A 22,513-nucleotide genomic window follows, 5' to 3' on the forward strand; every position below is an offset into this window, starting at 1 on the left:
GAAAGTCAGGTTCACCGTAGCTTTGCATTGGATGTTGGCACTGGCAGTAAGATCTCAACGCGAACAGGCAATTCGTGTTTGGAAAAAGTCCAAAACATCAGGATATCTCCTTTGTCTCCAGAGAAGTGCACTCTGCCACACCAAGGGCCAAGGACCCCGGGAGGCACCTCTTGGGGATCAGGGACTGACTGTAGCAGAGGCAAGCTAGGCCTTGGCGGTGAGCTCCTCTTCCTTTGCGGAGTTTGCGGAGTTTTTTGTACTCCGCGACTGGCAGAATGCAGTGGAGTTTTTTCCCCATCGCGATCACGAACTGTAAGTTTGCGAGCACGAACGGCAAGTTTGCGAGTGCGAGCTGCTGCTCGGGTAGAATTTGTACCCAAGTGGCAGGAATACCAGTGCGAACTGCAGTTCGCACTGTACTCCGCAAATCACGGAACTCTGCTGATTTTATTTTGTAACTTCGTGGAGTTCCACGTAGCAAAACTACGCCCAGGCCTAAGGCAAGCAGGGCTTAGACAAGTCCAGTTCCAGGTCCAGCCAGGTCTTTTTATAGCAGTTCATCAGCAGGACAGTTGCAGGGAAGCCTCTGGAGCTTGTTCTGCTCCTGTTGCTCAGACAGGAGGTCAGCCAAATAAACCTTGGAGTCATTCAGGTAGCCTTGAATGAAGGAAGCAGGCCCAGTCTTCCTTCTCAGACAGAGGGGCAGGCCTCAAGCAGCAGGATAGTCCTCTGACAGCAGGACAGACCTAATTCTATGGCATCCACTGGTCCAGGAGTATACCGAAGTATACCAAAGTTGGTCTGAAGGTCGAATATTAATCCCTGGTGCCAGCGCTGAAGTGGGAGAAAAGTCTAGAAGCCCCCCCACATCTAGTTCTGGAATTTCCTTTCTTCCACTGACCTGGCTCCAGTGACGATAGACTTGTGTGAAGTCCTATGTGAGTGTGCTGAGGCAGCTCCTTTGAAGTTCAAGTGTGGTAGGTGATTTCTCCTCCCCCACCCATCCTGTCAGAATGACCCATCCTGCCTATACCTTAGCCTCCTTTATGTCACTGTCTGGGAGGAATAGTTCGAAATGTCAGCTGCCAACTGTACCTAGTCCAGTGACCCATGACCCAGGACCCAGGCACCAAATGGTTAGGGGCCCTTCAGAAGATCACGTAGCAGTGTAAGAATATAAAATTAGAGATTTTAGCCATCAAGAATTACATCTAAAGGTGTGGCACAAAAAGTAAATAAAGTCTTTTACATAGGGCGAATGGGGTTAAGAAATGAGATTTAACCTGCTCAAACTTGCTTGTCTAATCTCTGATGTGACATCTTAAGCCATACAATAGGATGGGAGAATTAGATAATCTAGATCTAACTGATAATATAGGAATAATGACGGTCAATAAGACAAATAGATTCGTCAGATCTGTGCATGCTATGAATAAATGTTAATAAAGTTTTCATCGTGTTTGTAACTTTTATTTCAAAAGAAAGTGTAAAGGGACTAGGTAGAGTTTCAATTAGGTTAAATGCGATCCAACATTTTAGATTTCACTATTAGTATAGGAACAACGACGGTAAAAAAGACGAACAGACACGTTATATTTGTATATACATTGAACAAATCTAATAAAGTTTCTTTCGTGTTTTTAACTCTCACACTAAAAAGAAAGTGTAAAGGGATTAGTTAGAGTTTTGGCAGGGCCAATAGCGATCCAATTAGAAACAGAATGGCGAGGGCGTGATTTGAGAGCGTGGTGACGACTTATGTAGCACGTTGAATTAAAATAAACAGAAATCGATGAAGGACTAGGGATAAAGAAGGAAATAGACGACATTGTGACGGACACATATAGACGCCGCCGAGTTTCGGATCTTGAACCCAAGAAAAAGGTAAGGCAAGGCCCCCCACTCCCCGTGGGAGTTAAATACAATAGAAGCGATGTTGGGAAAGGATTCTAATAGGAAAATCCGTAGTACGATAAAAAACAAGTCACTCGAGGAAAGTAGAAATAGCAGGGAAAGGGCGCTTGTAAGACTCATTTAAGTTAGAGAAACAGGGACCATATGCGGTATGGATGTTCCAAAGTAAAAAAGTAATAGATAGTAAGCTGACGCAATATCTTTTTGTCATCTAAGACCTGCAGTTTTTCTCTCGTATTTTAGAAAGGGTCAAACAATTTAATGGTCTGAAGAAATAGGGTAGATTGTTACGCCTCCAATTTAGGCTACACAACGAGTAGTGATATTCGGGCATCGAGACAGTGCATATTATATAGGATTAAAAAACGTAAACAACGGGTATATGCATGTGTTAGTGAGATATAAGATAAGAATCAAAGAAAAGCTCTGAAGTCACTCTATTTAGACAACTCTCTTTGGGGCCTATGCATCAACAATGCCATTTGCGATTCCTTATTAGCGAAAAATAAGGAATCGCTAATAAGGAATAGCAAAAGGCTATGCATGTAGGAATCGCTATTCAAATAGCGATTCCTTAATATTCCTTATTACCGAATCGGTAATACCGAATCGGTAATAAGGAATACCTACCCATTCATTCCTATGGGCTTGGAGGCCCATAGGAATGAATGTAAAGCCAGTCTGTATTAGCGATTCGGTATTACCGAATCGCTAATAGCGGGAGCACTTTCAAGGGTGCCAGGGTGTCAAAAGGACACCCTGTTGCACCCCTGAAAATGATATGTGCACATATGTTGCACACACACATGCTCTAAGGGCATGTGTGTGCGCAACATGAAACTTTGAAAAATGCACAAAAGTGCATTTTTCAAAGTTTTTGCAAATTACCATGCAGTTCATCTTCATGGTAATTTGCTCCCCCTATTAGCGAAATCGCTAATTTTTAAACTTTGATGCATTGCATTTAAGGAATCTCACTTTGGGATTCCTTAAATGCAATCGCTATTTAAGGAATCGGTATTTAAGGAATCCCTATTTAAAGAATCGCTATTTAAGGATTCCTTAAATAGCGATTTCTGCTTTTGGGTTGATGCATTGGGATTGGGCATTTTTTCCTTAATACCGGGAGCTATTACCGAATCGGTATTTTACCGACTGGATTTTGGGTTGATGCATAAGGGTGTTAGTGAACTAACCCTAGTGAGGTAATATGATATTCACAACTAGTATTATTATATTTATTTATCCATTCAAGATCACAAAGCTTCAATACTACATATGGCAGAGAAAGCGAAGCTGAACGATACAACAGTTGAGCTCCGTGGTATATAGAGAAGACAAGGACAGTGGCATCTTCTTAAACAAAAGACAGAGCATAAAGGATGAGAAACTCACGGAGAGCGAGATAAGAATCCATTCCTCATAAACAAGGTAAATATCAATAAATAATATTGTTTTTTATGAAAAACATGTCTACAGGAGCAAAGTAAACAAAGTAGATTTATGGGATTTGGTTTTTATAGGATCTACAACAGCATAGAAGCATAACCTGGGATTATTTTATCAAAAAACAAAGGAGGCCCCAGAATAGAAACCGCGGGTACTCCACATTATCAACATTGAAGAGGTAAGGCGAGAGATAACAATCCTCTCTGTTATATAATGAATGGATCTCTAACTGAATTAAATAAGTGGTAGTTAGGATTGAGTTTAAATCATAGTGGAACAGAGCTGTGTACTTACTATATCCCTGTTGGGCATCCCCAGATTGACATTGGAAGGATCGGGACTAACGGAATTATAGACAACATAGGAATCAAAGGGAAGCTCCCTCATCCTAAGTAAGTCATTAATACCCACTAGCCTTTCTTTATACGAATGAAGGGTAGTCTAAAAATGAACATGTTTACCTTTGCGAAGAAAGTATTGTTGTATCTGTTTGTATGATCTAGGGTGGTAGTAGTATATTTGAACACCTGTAATGATGTAAGACTGAATGGGTTGGTGTATTGGCACAAAGAAATCCCCCTATGGGAGTAAGATACCAATTATCCAGAAGATCTAAATGGATGGGTTACTAGTCTAGGAGTATTGATGTATTATGTAGAGAAATGTTTTTTAATGAATTTAACCTATGTTTAATTATATTTTAAAATATATATCTGTTTATGTTTATAGACATTAAAGTAAGGGAGTTGAAAAATACTTACAGTCCTGAAAAAGAAGGCAAGATTTGATTAGTCCTTCGAAACGCGTCGACGCCCCCTTCAGAGCCACGAATTTGGTTGTACTTGTATGGACAGTGGAGATTGATGATATATATCAACACACTATAAAGTTGGTCTAACTGTCGTTTTCGATTGTGGTGACCAATGACAGATACTATTGTCTATTGTGATTCTATACCCATAAAAAACTCTTGTAGATAGATTGAGATAGGCTCATAATATACTGTTTTTTTTAAATTTGGATTTGTGATAGAAATGTTTTTATTACAATCTTTTTGGATGAAAAGGTCTTTTATTCAATTGTACTTGATGAAATACACTGTATAAAGATTTCTATAATAAATTAATAGTCAAAAATCCAGCCTATGACTAGTCCTTGTGCCAATACAGAAACACATGCGAATGGCTTTACAGTAAATGGTCGATGTATGGTGAATGAAAGTTGAGGTAGTTCTTTAAATTTTCCCCAGAGGACAATTTTTCATACAGTTCTGTGATTGAACTCTAGTCCTTTGGGTTACCAAGGGTTCCTCTCTTTGTTTATACACACCAAATGGTTAGGACAAGAAAATGCCAACTCTCTAGATGTGGCATTTTCCCAATCGTGACTTAAAATCTGACTTTACCATTTAAGAAGATTTGAAATTACAATTATTTAGAGACCAAACATGACATTTCTACCTGTTCACAAACAAAGGTTATGACTTATTAAGTGTAATAGGATAATTCAACGTTATTCTATGGAAGAGGTAGGCCTCACAGCTCTGAAAAACAAATGTAATAGTATGTCACTACCCAGACATGTAAAACTTAAAAGAACATGTCCAACTTTTTAAATACAGCACCTGCCCTCTGGGCTGTTGACGCCCTGCCTTAGGGGTTACGTATATGTTTTAAAAAGTAAGGTTTAGGCCTTGCAAAAGGTTTATTATGCCAGGTCAAAAAGGCAGTTTAAAACTGCACTTGGGCTTCTATCACAGGAGACACATTTCTAACGGGCTACTTTAGTGGGTGGCACAATGGGTGCTGCATGCCCACTACTAGCATGTCATTTACAGACCTTGGGTGCATGTAGCACCACTTTACTAGTGACGTATGTGTAGATTAAATCTGCCAATTTGGTATAAATCAGTGTTACAATGCATGAAGGAGTGAGCACAAGCACTTTAGCACTGGTTAACAATGGTAAATCACAAAGCAAACAAAAGCAAATTTCAGCAAAGAGGAGGGGAGAAGGCAAAAGGTTTGGGGGAAGACCACCCTAAGGATGACAGGTCTAACAGATGTTCAAAGCAGTGATGAGGGGTGCCGGGGTCCCACCTAAATATTGACTCAGAAGTATCATCTGACCATGATACTGTGGTCAAAATATTGTCAGTACAAAAAAATCATGCACAAGAATATCAAATGTAAGTATATCTTTTATGTTCAAAATATAGTTTAACGTAATATCTTTTTAGAATGTTGGTTTACTGTATTGTACTAAGTTTTTATTTCATTATTTAAGTTTTGTAAAATGTATGTGTAATTTAAAAAAAAAAAGGTTATACTAATGTGTACTGTTTTCTCTGGTTGTTGTCCTTATTGAGGGATTCGTTGAGTACTATTCGTAATAATATATTCATTATTTGTAAATTACTAATATGTTAATTATTTAATATTTATAATTGTAATTTATTTGTGTAATCATTTCTTTAAATGTGTCATACATTTTTATTTTAGGTTGTGAGGTTTATTAGGGAATTGTGTTGGTAGTATTTAAAATAAAATACATATAAACTGATATTAATTAATTAACTTATGTACTTATTTTATATGAACATTATTAAATTACATTTCTAATTATTGAATTGTATGATTATATGTTTAATATCTATATAATTATGTATATTTTTTATTAAGGGTTGTAGGAAATGTTTGGGAATGGTGGGTTATGATTTCTCAATGAAATTCTAACATTAGAATAAATAAAAAAGTGCATGATTCTCAATTGTCAAGTATGCTTTTGAAAATAATTTTTCATTATCATAGGAAATGGATTTAGGTATGTGTGCTCTGTGCGGCAGTATGTGGGATAGTGTTTATTCTAAACAGTTTTATGAATTAGTTTGAAATTTTTACCAACTTTGGAATATTTTAATTTTTTCTGAATTATCGTTATGATTTTTCAAATTGCAAGGTTGGAATTGAAATTTAGATTTTTTAAAGTTTTTATGTACATTTTTAAATAACTGTAAGTTGGGTTTTATTTTATTTGGATCTAGTGATTCTGACTTCCCACCCTCAAATGCATGCACTTTCCCCAATGATTGTTTCATCGGAGTTAGAATAGTAAATCTGACTCCCACTCCCCCATGCATGCACTTTCTCGGATATTTGCTAGACTGGAGTTAGTATATAGTGATTTACACCCCCCTCCCATGTGTGCACTGCCCCCAATGTTTGTTGGACTGGAGTTAGAATAATACATCTGATACCCCTCTGCCTCACTATATGCACTTCCCCAATGTTTGTTAGATACAAGTAAGAATAGTTTATCTGATCACCTCCCCAATGTATGCATGTTAAAATATAGAATCTAACCCCCTAAAGTGTTTACTTTGCCCCTATGTGTGCTAGATTGCAGTTAGAAAAGTAAATCTGATCTCCCTCATGTATGAACTTTCACCAATGTTTGTTACACTGGAGTTAGAATAGTAAATCTGTTCCCCTTACTCTCCAAATGTATCCCCTTTCCCCAATGCTTCTGGGAACATAATTAGAATAGTAGGTCTGAAACCACATAATGCGTGTAATTTTCCCGATGTGTTTTAAACTCAAGTTAGAATACAAAAAATACCCCCACCACAATGTATGATATTTCCCCCAGTGTTTGTTGGACTGAAGTTGCAATACTAAACTAGATGAGAGACAGCATAGTACATCTGCTTCCCATGGTTGCATGTTCCTCAATGTTTGTTATACTGTAGTCTAGTGTAATCACTTGCACCACTGTTAGTAATGCAGTAGTTATAGAATGCGACCCCCATCCCAAAATATTCATTTTCCTCCATGCATGTTTGTGAAATTGAACGTGATAGACTAGGAGGCCTGATCTCCCTATATATGCACTAGTTCCAATGTTTGTTACCCTGGAGTTAGAATAGTACATCTGCCACTCTAATGTATCCACTGTCCACAATGTTGGTTAGATTGCAGCTAGAATAGTAAAACTGACCCTACCTTCCAATGTACCCACTTCTACTTTTTTTAAATTAAATTGGAGTTAGAAAAATTAATCTACCTGCCCCCATTTGCATGGTGAGCAAAACAACGATGGATTTAGGCCCAGATCTCTGTACTGGGGTGAATGTATGACATTGTTCTGCATTCTGTCCATCAACAGTTCTTTTTGCATTTGCCCCCCATTTAGGCACTTTTCCCAGTGTTTTTTAGACGGATGTTAGATTAGTAAATCTAACCTCTTCCCCCACAATGAATTAACTTTTCCTCATGTGTGTAGGATTATAGTTAGAATAGTGTTTTGAGTTTTTTTTATCATTTCTTTTTTTATATTTCTGGATTGGAACTATGCTATTGCATCTGTCTTCACCCTGGATTTTCGCTTAAATATTTAGAGCATATTTAATATTAAGTATACCTATTTGATTAATGTTATTGTTCTATTACTGTTGGACTTGGCCCTTTCTGCAGGGTCATCCCCAAATGTTTCAACTTTACCCCCCTGTTTTCTGAAACTGTTTTTGTTGGCTGTTAAGACTGTGCACTTTACCAATGCTAACCAGTGGTAAAGTGGTCATGCTCTCTTCTTATAACATGGTACAATTGGCTTATACACAATTGGCATATTTAATTTACTTGTGAGTGCCTAGTAAAATAGCATTATCTGCGCCCAGGGCCTGTTTATTAAATGAAACTAGTGGGCCAACAGTACTGATTGTGCCACCCACATAAACATGTCACACACCTTTAAACATGCCTCAGGTCTGCCATTGCAGCCTGTGTGTGCAGTTTTAAATTTCCATTTAGACCTGGCAAAGAAAACGTTTTTGCCAGGCCCAAATCCTTTGTTTTAATGCATATGTCACCCCTCGGTGAGGCCCTATACAGCCCACAAGGAGGGTGAAGTGTGTTTAAAAAGTTTGACATAAACATTTATGTTTTACATGTCCTAGTAGTGAAAAACTCTTACATTAGTTTTTCCCTATTGCAAGGCCTCCCTCTCCCATAGGATAACATTGGGGTTACTTCATTACATTTAGGAAGCTGTAACTTTCAAATGGGAACAGGCAACCACTTCACATTTGTTGTTGTTGGAATTGTAAAGAAAATCGCCTCTTATAGTAAACTCATATTTCAAATTACAATTTTGAAAATTCCACATTAGAAATTTGTTTTTATGGAACAATGGTTCTTATTAGTGATCCAGTTAGCACAAGGATGCAAACGCAACAATTGTGGTATATAAGTTTTCTGTTCATAGCATGAATTATACAAGTCATCTCTAAGCGTATATATATCAATCATTAAGCTTTATATTTTTTTCCTGTGCCTAGTGTCCCATATGAAAAGGGGGAACCAAACAAAAAAGAATAATAATAAACAATACATACAAGTAGCAAAAAGCAACATAGAAAACATGTTTTCCATAGAACAAGAAACAACCTTATATATCCGTATAGATCGAGAATTATAATAAATCCATGCTCTTATGTCAATTCAGGGTATCTCTAGCTGGTTTATTTGTGTTTTACAAGTGTCGAATTTGTTGTGGGATCTTTGTTATGTGGTGTTTACATTTTATTACTGTTTGAAATGTTGCACAAATACCTTACACATTGCCTCTAAGTTAAGCCCGACTGCTCTGTGCTAAACTTCCAGAGAGCTGAGCACAGGTTGATTTGGGGTTTGCTCGTGACTTCACACTGACAAGAATTGTGGTTTTTCTTGAGAACGGTTTCACCACCTCAACCAGTAGCCCAATTTCTCACAATTGTTTTTCGTTAGAGTTGTTTTTTACATTTCTTCTGATTATCTGTTTTTATAATGGAAAAATATTAGCTTTTGCTACATATTTTCGAAAATGTAAAAAATATTACATGTATTTTAACAATTTTACCATTAATAATGAAACGTATATACATTATGTTCTATTAATTATTATATATTATTATTACATTTGAAAATACATGTTTTTCAATTCACATGTTGATATCAATTATATTATATATTACTTAATAACATTATATGAACATATATGTGTGTTTAATAATAATTGGTTACTAAATTAGTGTTTATGTGCTTTATTTATTTATACATTTTTTTAAAAATAAGTTCCATTAAATAAATGAACTTCTATTTTAAAATAAAATAAAATAAATTATAATTCAATACAAATAATAGTATAATGGTGATATTTTTTACCACAATGTTTTCGTATTCTGTGCAATCTTGGACACATGCTTCTGGGCACTTGCCCTTTTTCAGCAGGAAGTAGCAGGTCTCTTTAGCAGCACCTGAGACCCGATCATCCCTATTGACGATGGGTAATCACCCAGAAATACGTTTCCAGGAATGCACAGAAATGCCAGCAGTGGCTGCATCAACTGATGGGAAAAGCTTCCTAACTTGTGAGTTACTGAAATTATCATGAACTGCATTAAGCAGAATTCAATGGAGAACTTTTGCAGCGATGCTAGCAGTGTGGTTGTTGCTGCCCGGTACCTCTTTGAATGTTTATCAATAAAAGAAAAATCTCCGCCTGTACTTTTATCAATAAATCAATCAATCAATCAATCAATCAATCAATCAATCAACCAATCAGTCATTTGTAGAGCGCGCTACTCACCCGTGAGGCTCTCAAGGTGCTGGGGGGGGTCAGCAACTGATCGAACAGCCAGGTCTTGAGGAGTCTTCTGAAGGTCAGCAGGTCCTGGGTCTGTCGTAGGTGGATGGGGAGGGTTTTCCATGTCTTGGCGGCGAGGTGGGAGAAGGATCTGCTGCCGGTGTTCGTTCGGTGGATGCGTGGGATGGTGGCGAGGGCGAGATCAGAGGAGCGGAGCCGGCAGTTGGGGTGTAGAAGGTGATTCGCTTGTTGAGGTGTGCTGGTCCGGCGTCATGGAGTGCTTTGTGAGCATGGGTGAGGAGCTTGAAGGTGATCCTCTTGTTGACGGGAAGCCAGTGCAGGCCCTTCAGGGGTACGGTGATGTGGCTGTGGCGGGGGATGTCGAGGATGAGGTGTGCGGAGGCGTTCTTTGTGCGTTGGAGTATCTTCTGGAGTTTGGCCATGGTTCCCGCATAGAGGGCTTTGCTGTAGTCCAGCCTGCTGGTGACGATGGCCTGGGTGACCGTCCTTCTGGTTTCGGTGGGGATCCATCTGTAGATCTTGCGAAGCATACGGAGGGTGTTGAAGCAGGAGGATGAGACAGCATTGACTTGTTGGGTCATTCACAGAGAAGAGTCCAGGATAAACCCCAGGTTGCGTGCGTGGTCGGTGGGTGTTGGCGCAGTTCCCAGCGTGACTGGCCACCAGGAGTCGTCCCAGACAGAGGGTGTGGGGCCGAGGATGAGGACCTCCATCTTGTCCGAGTTCAGATTCAGGCGACTGCTCTTCATCCATTCGGCGACGGCCTTCATCCCTGCATAGAAGTTGGTTTTGGCGGTGGCGGGGTCTTTGGTGAGGGAGAGAATCAGCTGGGTGTCATCGGCATAGGAGACTATGTTGAGATCGTACGAACGGACAATGTTGGCGAGCGATGTCATGTAGACGTTGAAGAGGGTCGGGCTGAGGGATTATCCTTGGGGTATGCTGCAGGTGATCTTGGTGGCTTTGGATCGGAATGGGGGAAGGCGAACTCTCTGGGTCCAGTCCAGGGCTTTGTCACGGATCCCCGCTTTGTAGAGGCGTGTGTGCAGGTTGCGGTGGCAGACGGTGTCGAAGGCGGCCGAGAGGTCCAGAAGGATGAGGTCTGCGGTTTCACCTAGCAGGGCCCTGATGTCGTCGGTGGTGGCGATGAGGGCGGTTTCGATGCTCTGGTTGCTGCGGAACCCGGATTGGGACAAGTCCAAGTTGTTCTCTTCGAGGAATTGGGTCAGTTGTCTGTTGACGATCTTCTCGATGACTTTCACCGGGAACGGGAGCAGGGAGATGGGCCGGACGTTCTTGAGGTCCTTTGGGTAGGCCTTGGGTTTTTTGAGCGGTGCGTTGATCTCTGCGTGTTTCCAGCTTTCCGGGAAGGTGGCGGTCTCGAATGAGCTGTTGTAGATCTTACAGAGTTGGGGTGCGCTGATGGAGCTCTCTTTGTTGAAGATGTGGTGGGGGCAGGGGTCTTATGGTGAGCCAGAGTGGATGGTGTTCATGGTCTTGATGGTGTCTTCGTCGTTGACGTGGTTCCAGGAAGTCAAGCGGACGGTGTGACTGGGGGCGGTGGGTCTGCAGTGTTGGCGGCTGTCAGAGGGGTCTGGGTGTTGAAGCTGTCATGGATGTCTGCGATCTTGTGATGGAAGAAGGTAGGTAGAGAGTCGCAGAGTCTTGTGACGGCGGGATGTCGTTGGAGCTGAAGCTGGGATTGGCGAGTTCCTTCGCAATGTTGAAGAGCTCTTTGCTATTGTGTGCGTTGTTGTCGCTGCGTTCCTTGAAGGAGGTCCTTTTGGCCGTTCGAATGAGTTGGTGGTGTCTGCGGCTGGCGTTCTTGAGGGCTGCATGGCTGTCCGGGGTTTGCTCGTGGCGCCATTTCTTCTCTAGTCTCCGGCAGGTCTGCTTGGATGTCTGAAGGTCGGCGGTAAACCAGATGGCTCTTCTGTCGGTGTGTCTGTTTGTAGGTTTCTTGATCAGGGTGAGAGTGTTAACGTAGTCATCAATCCATTTCTTAAGGTTACGAGCGGCTGTGTCGGTGTCGGTGTGGTTGGTCGGTGCGTCTCGAGCGAGGGTGGTGATTAGCTGGTCTTCGGTGACCTGGTTCCAGCTGCGGTGGGGGATTCTTTGCTGGTGGTTGGGTGCGGTGGTTTTCTTGAAGGAGAAGTGGATGAAGCGGTGGTCAGACCAGTGGAGTTCGGTGGTGTGGCTGATGGAGACGTGGCTGCTGGCGGAGAAGATGGGGTCGAGCATGTGTCCGGCGGAGTGGGTGGGTGCCGTGACGAGCTGTTTGAGGCCGAGATTGGCGAGGCTGTCCAGTAGTGTGGTGGAGTTGCTGTCGTTGGTGTTCTCGAGGTGGAAGTTCAGGTCTCCGAGGAGGATGTAGTCTGTGGAGGCCAGGGCGTGCGCACTGACGGCATCTGTAATGGAGTCGATGAATTGTGCCCGGGGTCCGGGGGGTCTGTACATGAGTGTTCCTCTGAGGGTGGTGTTGGGATCGATGTGGATCTGAAAGTGCAGGTGTTCGGCGGTGCTGAGGGTGTCATCGGTGTTGGTCGAGATTCTGAGGGTGTTTCTGTGGACTATGGCAATTCCTCCTCCCGGTCTGTTGGTGCGGTCCCTGAGGGTGATCTTGTAGCCATCCGGGATGGCTATGGCAACGCCGGGTGCCGATGTGGAGTTCATCCAGGTCTCTGTCAGGAAAGCGGCGTCCGGGGATGTTGAGTCGAGTTGGTCCCAGAGTTCGTGAGTCAAGTGAAACTTGACCCATTTATTTCTTTAGTTGGAATGAAAACTTTCTTTTTCCCATAGTGTTCTGTTTTGGGTTGTGGAAATTCCTCTCACTGTCCCGTTCTTCCCCCTGGTCTTAATTGGTTTTCTTAATAGTGTTTTTGCCATTTTTTTTTAACTTTTGCCTCTTAATTACACTTTCCTATCCTTATTTTTAATTGTGGCTGTGAAATCGCGGTTTTACATTTTGCTACAAACTAGCGCAAGCTTAGTAATATTCGAATAATGTGACAATTTAAAAAGTGTATTTCATTACTTGTGATTTCCAAATAGGTAGGGATTGTTTGGGTAAAGTATCACATGCTATATACACCGTTGCTCTAGTGTAAGTCCTGAAACCAAATGCTCTCTCTTTATATTACAGAATATTTTTATTTCTAGAGCCTATTCAACGAAGATACGTTTGATATGCAAAATGAGAGGTTTGTAGCAGGGCTGTTCTTCATTAAAATCCATGGTGCATATATCTCTTCAGTTGATGTTTTTTTTGTTCCAGAAAGATTAATTCATCTGTCCTTATTACATAACGAGAGCAAGAATCATACACTTTTAGATCGAGTCTTTCTTTAACACCAGTTTGCATGAGTGAAAGTCGAGGGAAAAAAATGTCAAATCTGTAAATCGTTAGAGAAATATAAGAAAACATGCCAAAGAGTTGTGTATTGTATTATCACGACACAGAAAAATAAACACATACCATATTGTCGATAAATCAAAGCATGTGTACCTGATGAATCGCTCTTCATTTCAGTGCCATCTGCGAGCACTGAAGCATTTATGACTAAATCACTCCCGTAGCAGCAGAGAAAATCTTTTCCAGACGACATTAATGTCGGTATGTGTGTGGAACTTGGGCTTGAATTGAGCACATCCCCAGGAACCCCATGGCCTTCCTTCTGACTGGAATGTCTCGTTGGATCTTGGACGTCCAAACGTGGGTTTGAGGTTGTATTCACAAGAGTACAAGTTAACATAAAATCATACGGTGGTATCTGATACATTGCAGTACAGGCGACAGAGGTTGTAATGACATCTGAAAATGAAAAAAAAACGCAAGAGGAGCACATGAGAAAAGGCAAGTCTCTGCTTAGCTAAGTTTACATAACTGTTACAAAGTAAAAAGAATACATTATAGACAACATGCTCCGCTTCCTTTTCACTCTTCCCTTTTACCTCTAGCATGACCACACTCATGTAATCGCAAAAACAAGAAAACAGCCAGGGGACTTCATAAGTGTCTTACCTAGTTATACCTTTTGCATTATGCTTTTATTTTGGTGAAAGGGTTAAAAAAGTAGTCCCTCTCCACAGTCGCACTATGAGGTTTCCCTGGAATAAATGATGCCCCAGCACTCCCTGTGACTAGGGCGCTAATCCCCTAGAACCACAGAAGCAGGGAATGGTAGTTTGCTCAGCAATCTCTCCCCTGGTATGTATCCTTAATGCCAATGAACCAGCAGTGAATGCAGTGCTCTACCCTGCGTTCGCCTTCGCAGGAACTAAGCACCAACTTTACAACCATCAGCACTGCTCCTTCCCCACACGGATAGTGTGATTTATTAGCAGGGCTGGTAGCAACAGTATACTGCAGGGCACTCTGTTAAGGTGCGCAGCAGGCAGTGCCTGCTTTGTCTTCATCTGACCTCAGGAATTCAGTGTGTTCCATTTAAAAATTAATACCCGTCCATCCATGCTTTTTCATTGGCTCAAAAGGGATGGAATCAATATCGTAGTGTGTGAGCTGCCAGGATAGTGAAGATTAAATGAGCAGGACCCGTTAATTTAGTATTTAACGTCCCAGCAGCCCCTACTTTCTAATCCAGCACGTTCCAGCCCAACAGGTGCATATTTCAGCCCAGCAGGTCTAGTGCCCCACCTGTCATACTGGGGTACCCTCATGAACCTTCCTTTCCAAAATAAAATGCTTGTTTAGGTTCTTCACCAGTCTAGAGAGGGGGCTTGTGAATAATGGCCACAGAAGCAGTGCTAGCTTGTGCTCACTCTATCCTTCAGCCTCTCCCTCAGGTCACTCTTATCAAAGTCTTTTTGCGCTGGTGTCAGCCATAGATGCTTCAGTCCCATGCTGTCCATCTTCCACTAATAAGGGAAGTGGCAGGGTGGTCGGGCAGTGGTGAGGAAAACTGGCAATCTGTTGGAAGCTGCCATTGTGGTTCAGTGCTGTGGTGCAGCATTTTCTTGAATTGTGGTTTCCCAAATGAACTATGTTCAACCTCCATCCACTGTTATAATTATCATATATTTTTTCCTTTTAGCTATCCCTCTTCTTGAATATTATATGTTGTCTATTTAGGTCTAAATGCCAAGATTAAATGCACATTTATTTGAGGGGTTGGCAGAATTTGGCAACACTGCATTACTCTTGTAACACTGAGAGCCAGATTCCGATCACGCTAGTAAAGGCCTCCGTACGACTCGGATCTGGAGGGCTTTCCAAGTGAGACGTGCTCTGGGAGTCCGAACGAGCGAGTACGAGGCTGCCATATGCTTACGGACTCGACTCGCTCGGACTCCCATTGAACTCAATGGGAGCCTGTGTACAGACACGTACACAGGCTCCCATAGCAGAAAAGGGGTGGGTGGGGAACAGCATACACCCTGTGGTGGGCACCCCATGGTGCCCACCACACTGTGCATGCCTGGATCAGGGGGACCCATGGGCACACCCCCGTGACATATTCAGAGGGCTCTGGGTGAAGGGGGGCCTGCTACAGCCCCCCGAAGTATGCTTCCGACAGCCGTTTCGTCTCGCTGAGACCGAGGCGAAGCGGCTGTCCGAATCGTGCATCGTACTCACTTTGTCGGAATACGGCTCCATTGTGCTGCACGATTCGGCTATGAACGAGACGTACGGACAGGTTTTGGTCCCGAAAATGATTCGGTTGGCGCGTACACTATCTTCGCATTGTACTTGGTCGTTCGGACCTGTGTACGATTCGGTCCTAAACAAGGGCTACGAATCGGACCTGGGAAAGCCAAATCTGATTCGGAGGCCTTCCGAACGACATTGGAATCGGGCCCTGAGTTGTAGTCTAATTCCGCCAATATCCGTGTGGCGTAATTATTTTATGTAAGGCACCAGAAATGCAAGCAAGATTTGGCATCCCCTAGCATGCTTTTCTAACATGGGCATTCACAGGTGGTCACGAACGGCCGTGGTCAGAGGGCTGCTTCTCAAATAGATTTGCTGCCACTCATATAGATTTTCTACTTGAGTGGAAGCAAATTCAACTCAAATGGCTGTGTACTCTTGCGCACCTCATGGTGCCAATCACACTGATTTTTCAGTGCTACATGCACTACTGGTGCTAAATTGTAGCTCGACATTCATGTTTTTAACCCATTGGTGGAACTCTGTGGAATCTCACTTTTTATGTAACTCCGCAGAATTACGCAGAATGAAACTCTACAAGTTCCAAACATCCCTAATTTATTTGTGTTATAATTTATTACAATGTAATGCGATAAGCACATTTGCTTGAATATATTCATGTTTTGTGAATGCATTGAATAGCTTTTTCCACTGAATTTTTTAAAATAAGGAACAAGGTCTCATGGAAGATGATGACTTCATTTTTTAATTATTGTTTTTTAGCAATAGGCAAGGTTTCGCAGAATGTAAACAATTCAAAAAGTGCTCAGGTCTGCTAATTTTTTATTGTGAAATTGATCAACAATGTTCAAATAAATTATATAAACTAAAAACAGAGGGTACTTTTGTACCAGAGACATGAGACAAAGGCACTACATAGCTGAGATTATCTGCCTTTGCTGAAGGCTACTTTGAGGCTAATCTAGCATTTGTTTGCTGGGCTCATGTACCTGCCTGCTGACACAGTGAAGAATGGCAGAAACTATTCTTTTTTTGAACATTGGTTCTATTGTTAAGAAGAGGTATGAGGGTGTGAACCATCTTTGAAATTCGAATCAGGTCTCTCTTTGGTGATAATACTTAGCTTAGCTCGCCAAGAAAAATGTGGTTTGGTTGGGCATATTAATATAAAGACGCCTCTATGTTATAACCACAATGTTACACTATGTTTTGCTATTCATTGCTGTCACTATTTTGTTGATTTTCATAATAGTAATGATTCATTTTGTAGGCACTAGGATAGATTTTTGATTTTAATATAATTCTTCAAAATATATCTATGATTTCCTTGTGTTTGTGAGTGTAACATTTCATGCTGAAACAGTTTTTGGGTTCCACTATCTCTGTGATATCTCACAGGATTGATTGCTACCTACAACGCATCTCAGTCTAGTGGTGCTCAGTGGGTTTTTGGGTGGTTGCAGTCGAACTAAGTTTCATTCTCGGGTTGTGACATTAACAAAGCCCTTAGTTCCAGGGGGTCTAGAAAGCCTATTACTGGGACATGTTTTTGAAAAAAAATCCAGAAAGCATATCACCATCCTTGTCTTAGAGATGTACAGTAGCTGCACATTGCTATCATGTCATTATCTGTATGAAACATGCATTGGCTGTTTTATTTTTGTATACAATTTTTGATATAACACTAAATTAAAAAAAACTCGTGCCAAAAAAAGTTGCTTTGTGATTACTGATTACATTGATAAACTTATTTATTGTAATTAATGGTCTGGGGTTCTCCTTATATGCGCTAATAATCTGGACTGAACCTGAAGACTTGTTAGACAAATCCGCAATGAATGGAAGCATCCTAGTTTGCAACTGTGAGTCAATGCCTGCGCCTTACGCCATCTGTCAGCTGTGAGTAGCGTTGTTTTTTGCTGTTTCATAAAAAGGGAGGATAGGCTTGTGTAAGAAAATGCCTCTCTTTGCATAATCACTTTGTTCTGGATTGATGCTGCTGTTTTTTTGCCTCTGTGCACTGGGACTCTGTTCACTAGTGGCCTGCAGCCTATATTGTGCCACCACTAAAGTGACAATGCAAACATAAATACAGGCCTTCCACCAGTATCCTAGCTGAACAGGTTTAAACTTTAAATTCAATATGTCAAAATAAGCCCTTTTGACAGGCCAAAACCACCCTTTCAAATATTAAACCACCCCCTAATTAGGCCTTGAAGACACATATGGTAGAGTGCATCCTATTTAACAAGTATAACCAGTAAAAGTGCATTGTTAAACATGTCCTTACCTTGACAATGCCCTAAAAGCTATTTTCACCGTAGCAGGGAGTAGCTGTTCCATAGTATAGTATTGGGAGTTAGTATGACATTTTCATAAAGGTATCTTTGCATAGGAACCAGATAAAAAAGTTCATCCTTCAAAATTTTTAAATATTTGTTACAAATCCAGTTCATTAGTATAGTCAGATTTGCAACAAATATTTAAAAAAAGTTACTTTTAAAGTCACTTTTAACCTGCTTAAAGTCTCTAAAAGTCGATGTTCCTGCACGCCCAACTTACTCATGAACTGCATAGTTCCATGAAGGAGTGTGAACTGGCTCCCAAGGCTATGAAAAAGGCCTTGGGTGTAGGGAGAGGTTCACCTTCTTGTGACAGAATGGCATGGGGGCTGTGCCCAGCTCCTTGCATATCTTCAATTGATACCTACCTTCTCACCGGCAGATGTAGTTCACACATGGGGCTTCTAAGCAGTCATGCTCCTATCCCAATGGGAGAGGACCTGCCCCCAAAACCAGCTTTGAGTGGCTCCAGTGGAGGGGTTACTCATATCCTTGGCCACACCTCTAGGGTGGACCCGTTAGCTCTGTAGAGGGAAGGAAAGTTTCAGCCATGTTGCTTCTGGGTAAAAATGCCTAATGTGGGACTGTTTGCTGTCAGGCAATCAGGAACTGTACCAAAGGTGTTTAGGGTTGCCCTTGGGAACCTTTTCCCTATTAGTCAGGGAGGGGGCAGGAGCCACCCTTCCCATGAGCTAGTGTAAGCAAGGCATAAATGTGGCTCCCTTGGCACCTTCTTTGGAACACTACTTGACTTGTAGAAGACATGAGAAGGACTGCACCTGCTGTTGCGAACCCTAAGAGGTGGACCTTATCCCACTTGTACCCAGGACAAAGAAGTTAATGCCAAGGGTCACTTAGCTAACCTCCCTTTAAGGTACAGGGAGACACAAGCTGCAAGAGGCCTACTTTCTTGCAACTGGACCTGCACTGCACCCTGCTGGTTGCTTCTGGTGGAGTGAGTCCTGACACCCAAGTGTGTTCCTAAGGTCCTGGAACCCGTGGCTGGTATCAGAATGTATTCCTCCTGCCTAATCTGAAAAGCTGAGACTTAAAATCTGTTTTGAAACTTTTTGCCTGGAGAACTGTCATACGACCGGGGGCCAACTTGTCAGCTGATCCTCCGGGAGATGCTCTGCCAGTGGGCCTGAATTTGTCACAGCTCCCGCTATGTTCTTCTCTGCAACAGTGAATCAAATTTAGCTGGCCCGAAGCAAACAGGTAACTGACAATGTCAAGCCCTCTTTGGCTACAGCCTGCAGCATTGTCACGTAAGGAAAATGCGAATTCATAATAACAGTCTAAGCCCGAAGGTAGAAATCTTAATGAAGCCTGATGCCAAGCAGCATTCAATATGCATTGATGACTTCCTGAGCATGAACTCTAGATTTTTCTTGCTTTGAAGTGTTGCCATATTTGTCAAGGGGAGATCCAGCTTGCTGACTTGCCCCACTGAAGGCCCTACCTTCTCTGGAATTTCCTAATCCGGTAAAGTAGCTTTCCGACATGGAACAAACGCAATCTGTATATCCAATGCAGTCCACCTTACACCTTACCCTTGTCTCGGCGTAGTGCAACCAGTTGTCCGTGGTTGATTCTTTGCACTTTTTGGTGCTATGTTTATTTAATAATTTGCACATTTATACCTTTAGCTCTCCTTATTGGATTTTTCTCTTTTTGGTATCATTTTGTTCAATAAAATATTCTCTATTTATATAAATTGAGAAGGGATTTTTTATGTGTTTTGTTTTCAACTTTTGTTTTGATACATCTAAACTGTTTACATATATTGTTAAGCTGAGCTTGTCTGCACTGTGCCATAGCCACCAGCGGTTGAGTTTTTGTTTAAATTACTGAAACCATTACTGGACCTAACAAGGATAGTGACATTATTACTTGTGTTGGACTACCAGCCAGCCCATCTAATCATCCATTTTCTCACAGGTGAATGTTCACCACAACTGTGATCTCTCTACAGCATTGTGATATTGCTTAGCTATGTTGACGTTACTGTTTACATCTCAAATGACATCATTGATGACAACACTGATAAAATTGTAGTCATATGAAGCCACAAAAAACCTACATTAACCTGTGCTTAACCCTCTGGTAGCTTGGCATACGACAGTCAGGCTTTATTTAGAGGCAATGTGTACAGAATGTATGCAGCACTTCAAACAATATTAAAGTGAATGCACAACACAAGAATAATCTAACACCAATTTAGAAAAATAGATCACTTACACATATCTATGTAAACAATATCGTTTGATACAAATATCATGTCAAAAATATTGTGTATCAAAATATCGTGTACCTGTACTGATAATGGTAAGAACAAAACTATCACAAATACAATATTGTTTAACACTAATATAGTCCAAAAACATACAATTGTATTTTATTATATATAGTTTAAAGTAATAAATCTTAAATATTGTAGTATGCAACATTAATACAGTGTAAATTACATAAATGTCATTAGTACGTAATGCTATATATATTTACTTATACAAACACACACATATATATTTGTGTAGGTGCATGAGTATATATATATATTTATAGAAATTTCATTGAAAAAAAAGGTTACAGGAACGTCACAGTTAGGCTCAGATTTCACTTGCACAAAACCAGTGAAATTCAGCAGTTACAGTTACCTGAGCTGACTATAACTTACGCCCCCCGCAATGCACTGTATATGACTTCACATATTACATCACTCATGACATGGTCAGTGATATCACTCATAGCATCTCAAATGACATCACTGATGACATCATCTGCTCACACAGCCACATAACCACTCAAATACCCACTTACAGACCCATGCAACCACTTTCACACCCAATCACACACTCACACATCCACTCACACACCTACTTACAGATCCATGCAGTCACTTACACACCAACTCACACAGTATGGAAAGTGTTGGACTTTGGAAGCATTATATTTTACTATTCCTACTTCAGTCACTGCAAAGGTAGGGAAAGTGTTGGACTTCTGTGAGGTTACATTTACTATTCCCACTCCAAACAGGGGAACAGTAGAGAACGTGTTGGGATTCGTAGACGTTAGAATAACTATTTCTACTCCATTCAGCACAACAGTAGGAAAAGTGTTGTACTTCAGAGGGGTTGAATTTACTATTCCTACTTCAAAAGGCACAGCAGTAGGCAAAGTGTTGGACTTCAGAGGGGTTAGATTAACTATTGCCACTCCAAACAACTCAACAGTAGGGAAAGTCTTAGACTTTGGAGGGTTGAAATTTACTTTTCCTACCTCAGTCAGCACAACAGTATGGAAAGTGTTGGACTTCGGAGGGGTTAAATGTTCTATTACCACTCCCACTTGTTTTTTGTGGCCATATGAATATAAAATCAGACGCTGCACAAACGCTGCAGCTTTAGGTGACTCACGCTTTGCTCCTGATCATTGAAACCCGATTTTAGAATCTTTTTGAATATTTTTAGAATAGTTAAAATGAATGTTGTGTTGTGCTAATTGAAATTACCTGACACTCGAATATTTGCACTTTACTTCGAAGGTGGGAGCAGCTAAAATGTTTCTGCACTCTGCTTGTACATTTTTTGTTGTTGGAGGCATTCTAGAGGTGCCATTTTGGGTAGTACACTCTCTAGTTTTTTGTGGCTATTTTAACATAAAATTTGACTCTATGCAGATGCAGCAGCTTTAGGTGACTTGTGCTTTGCTCCTAATCATTGAAACTTGATGTTAGAATATATTAGAATCTTTTTAGAATTGTTAAAATGAATGTTGTGTTGTGCTAATTGAAATTACCTGACACTCAAGCATTTGCACTTTACTTGGGAGGTGGGAGCAACTAATACGTTTCTGTGCTCTGCTTGGCCATTTGTCTTTGTTGGAGACATTCTAGAGGCACCATTTTGGGTAGCATGCACACTAGTTTTTTTGTGGCCATTTGAATATAAAATCAGATGCTGCCCGCATTGAATGCGTGCCTAAGGCAAGCACTTCTGGAACTATCAGCATTCCAGAAGCAGCCAGAGCCAACCACTCTGCCCATGGCCCCGCAGAGGGTGGACCATGTATTTATTTTAACGGGGATGAGTTACTGGATTTGGCTTCAACTTTAAAATGTACTCCTCACTGTTCTCCACCTGCATTAAATGAGGGCTTTGTATGTGCAGGTTGCAGATAGCATCTGAATTCCCCTTCATAGACTAATGCAACTAATGAGACTGGGTGCAAAAGTGATAGAAACAAGCTATTTTCCGCAGCACTTATTAATGTGCATTTAGAAACATGATGTCAATATTTCAAGTTTTCTGAAAGAGTAGAAGCCCTACATATTGTTTATGACTGAGACGTGGCTATCTGATAACCCCATAATAGCCACACCCATTCCTAGGGGCTACAAAATGTACGGGAAGGTTTGCCCTGGGGGTAGAGGAGGAGGTGTGGCGATGGTATGTAAGGAGTCATATGAATGAGCTTCTATCCCTATTGAGGATTTGGAAGATGCAGAAATGTTGGGCTTCTGCCTCTCCTT

The 22,513-nt window shown here is 41.2% G+C and overlaps 1 protein-coding gene across 1 annotated transcript in view; it reads right to left on the reverse strand.

Moving 5' to 3' along the window:
* The window catches only part of LEPR (leptin receptor), a 943,611-nt gene that overhangs the window by 737,906 nt on the left and 183,192 nt on the right, over positions 1-22,513 (reverse strand). Inside the window, exon 3 of the mRNA XM_085602358.1 lies at positions 13,514-13,819. Coding sequence (XP_085458484.1) covers positions 13,514-13,819 — 306 coding nt within the window. The remainder of the gene's footprint in view (positions 1-13,513; positions 13,820-22,513) is intronic.

This window comes from Triturus cristatus, chromosome 4_2, assembly GCF_964204655.1.
Source record: "Triturus cristatus chromosome 4_2, aTriCri1.1, whole genome shotgun sequence".
NCBI classification, from domain to species: Eukaryota; Metazoa; Chordata; class Amphibia; order Caudata; family Salamandridae; genus Triturus; species Triturus cristatus.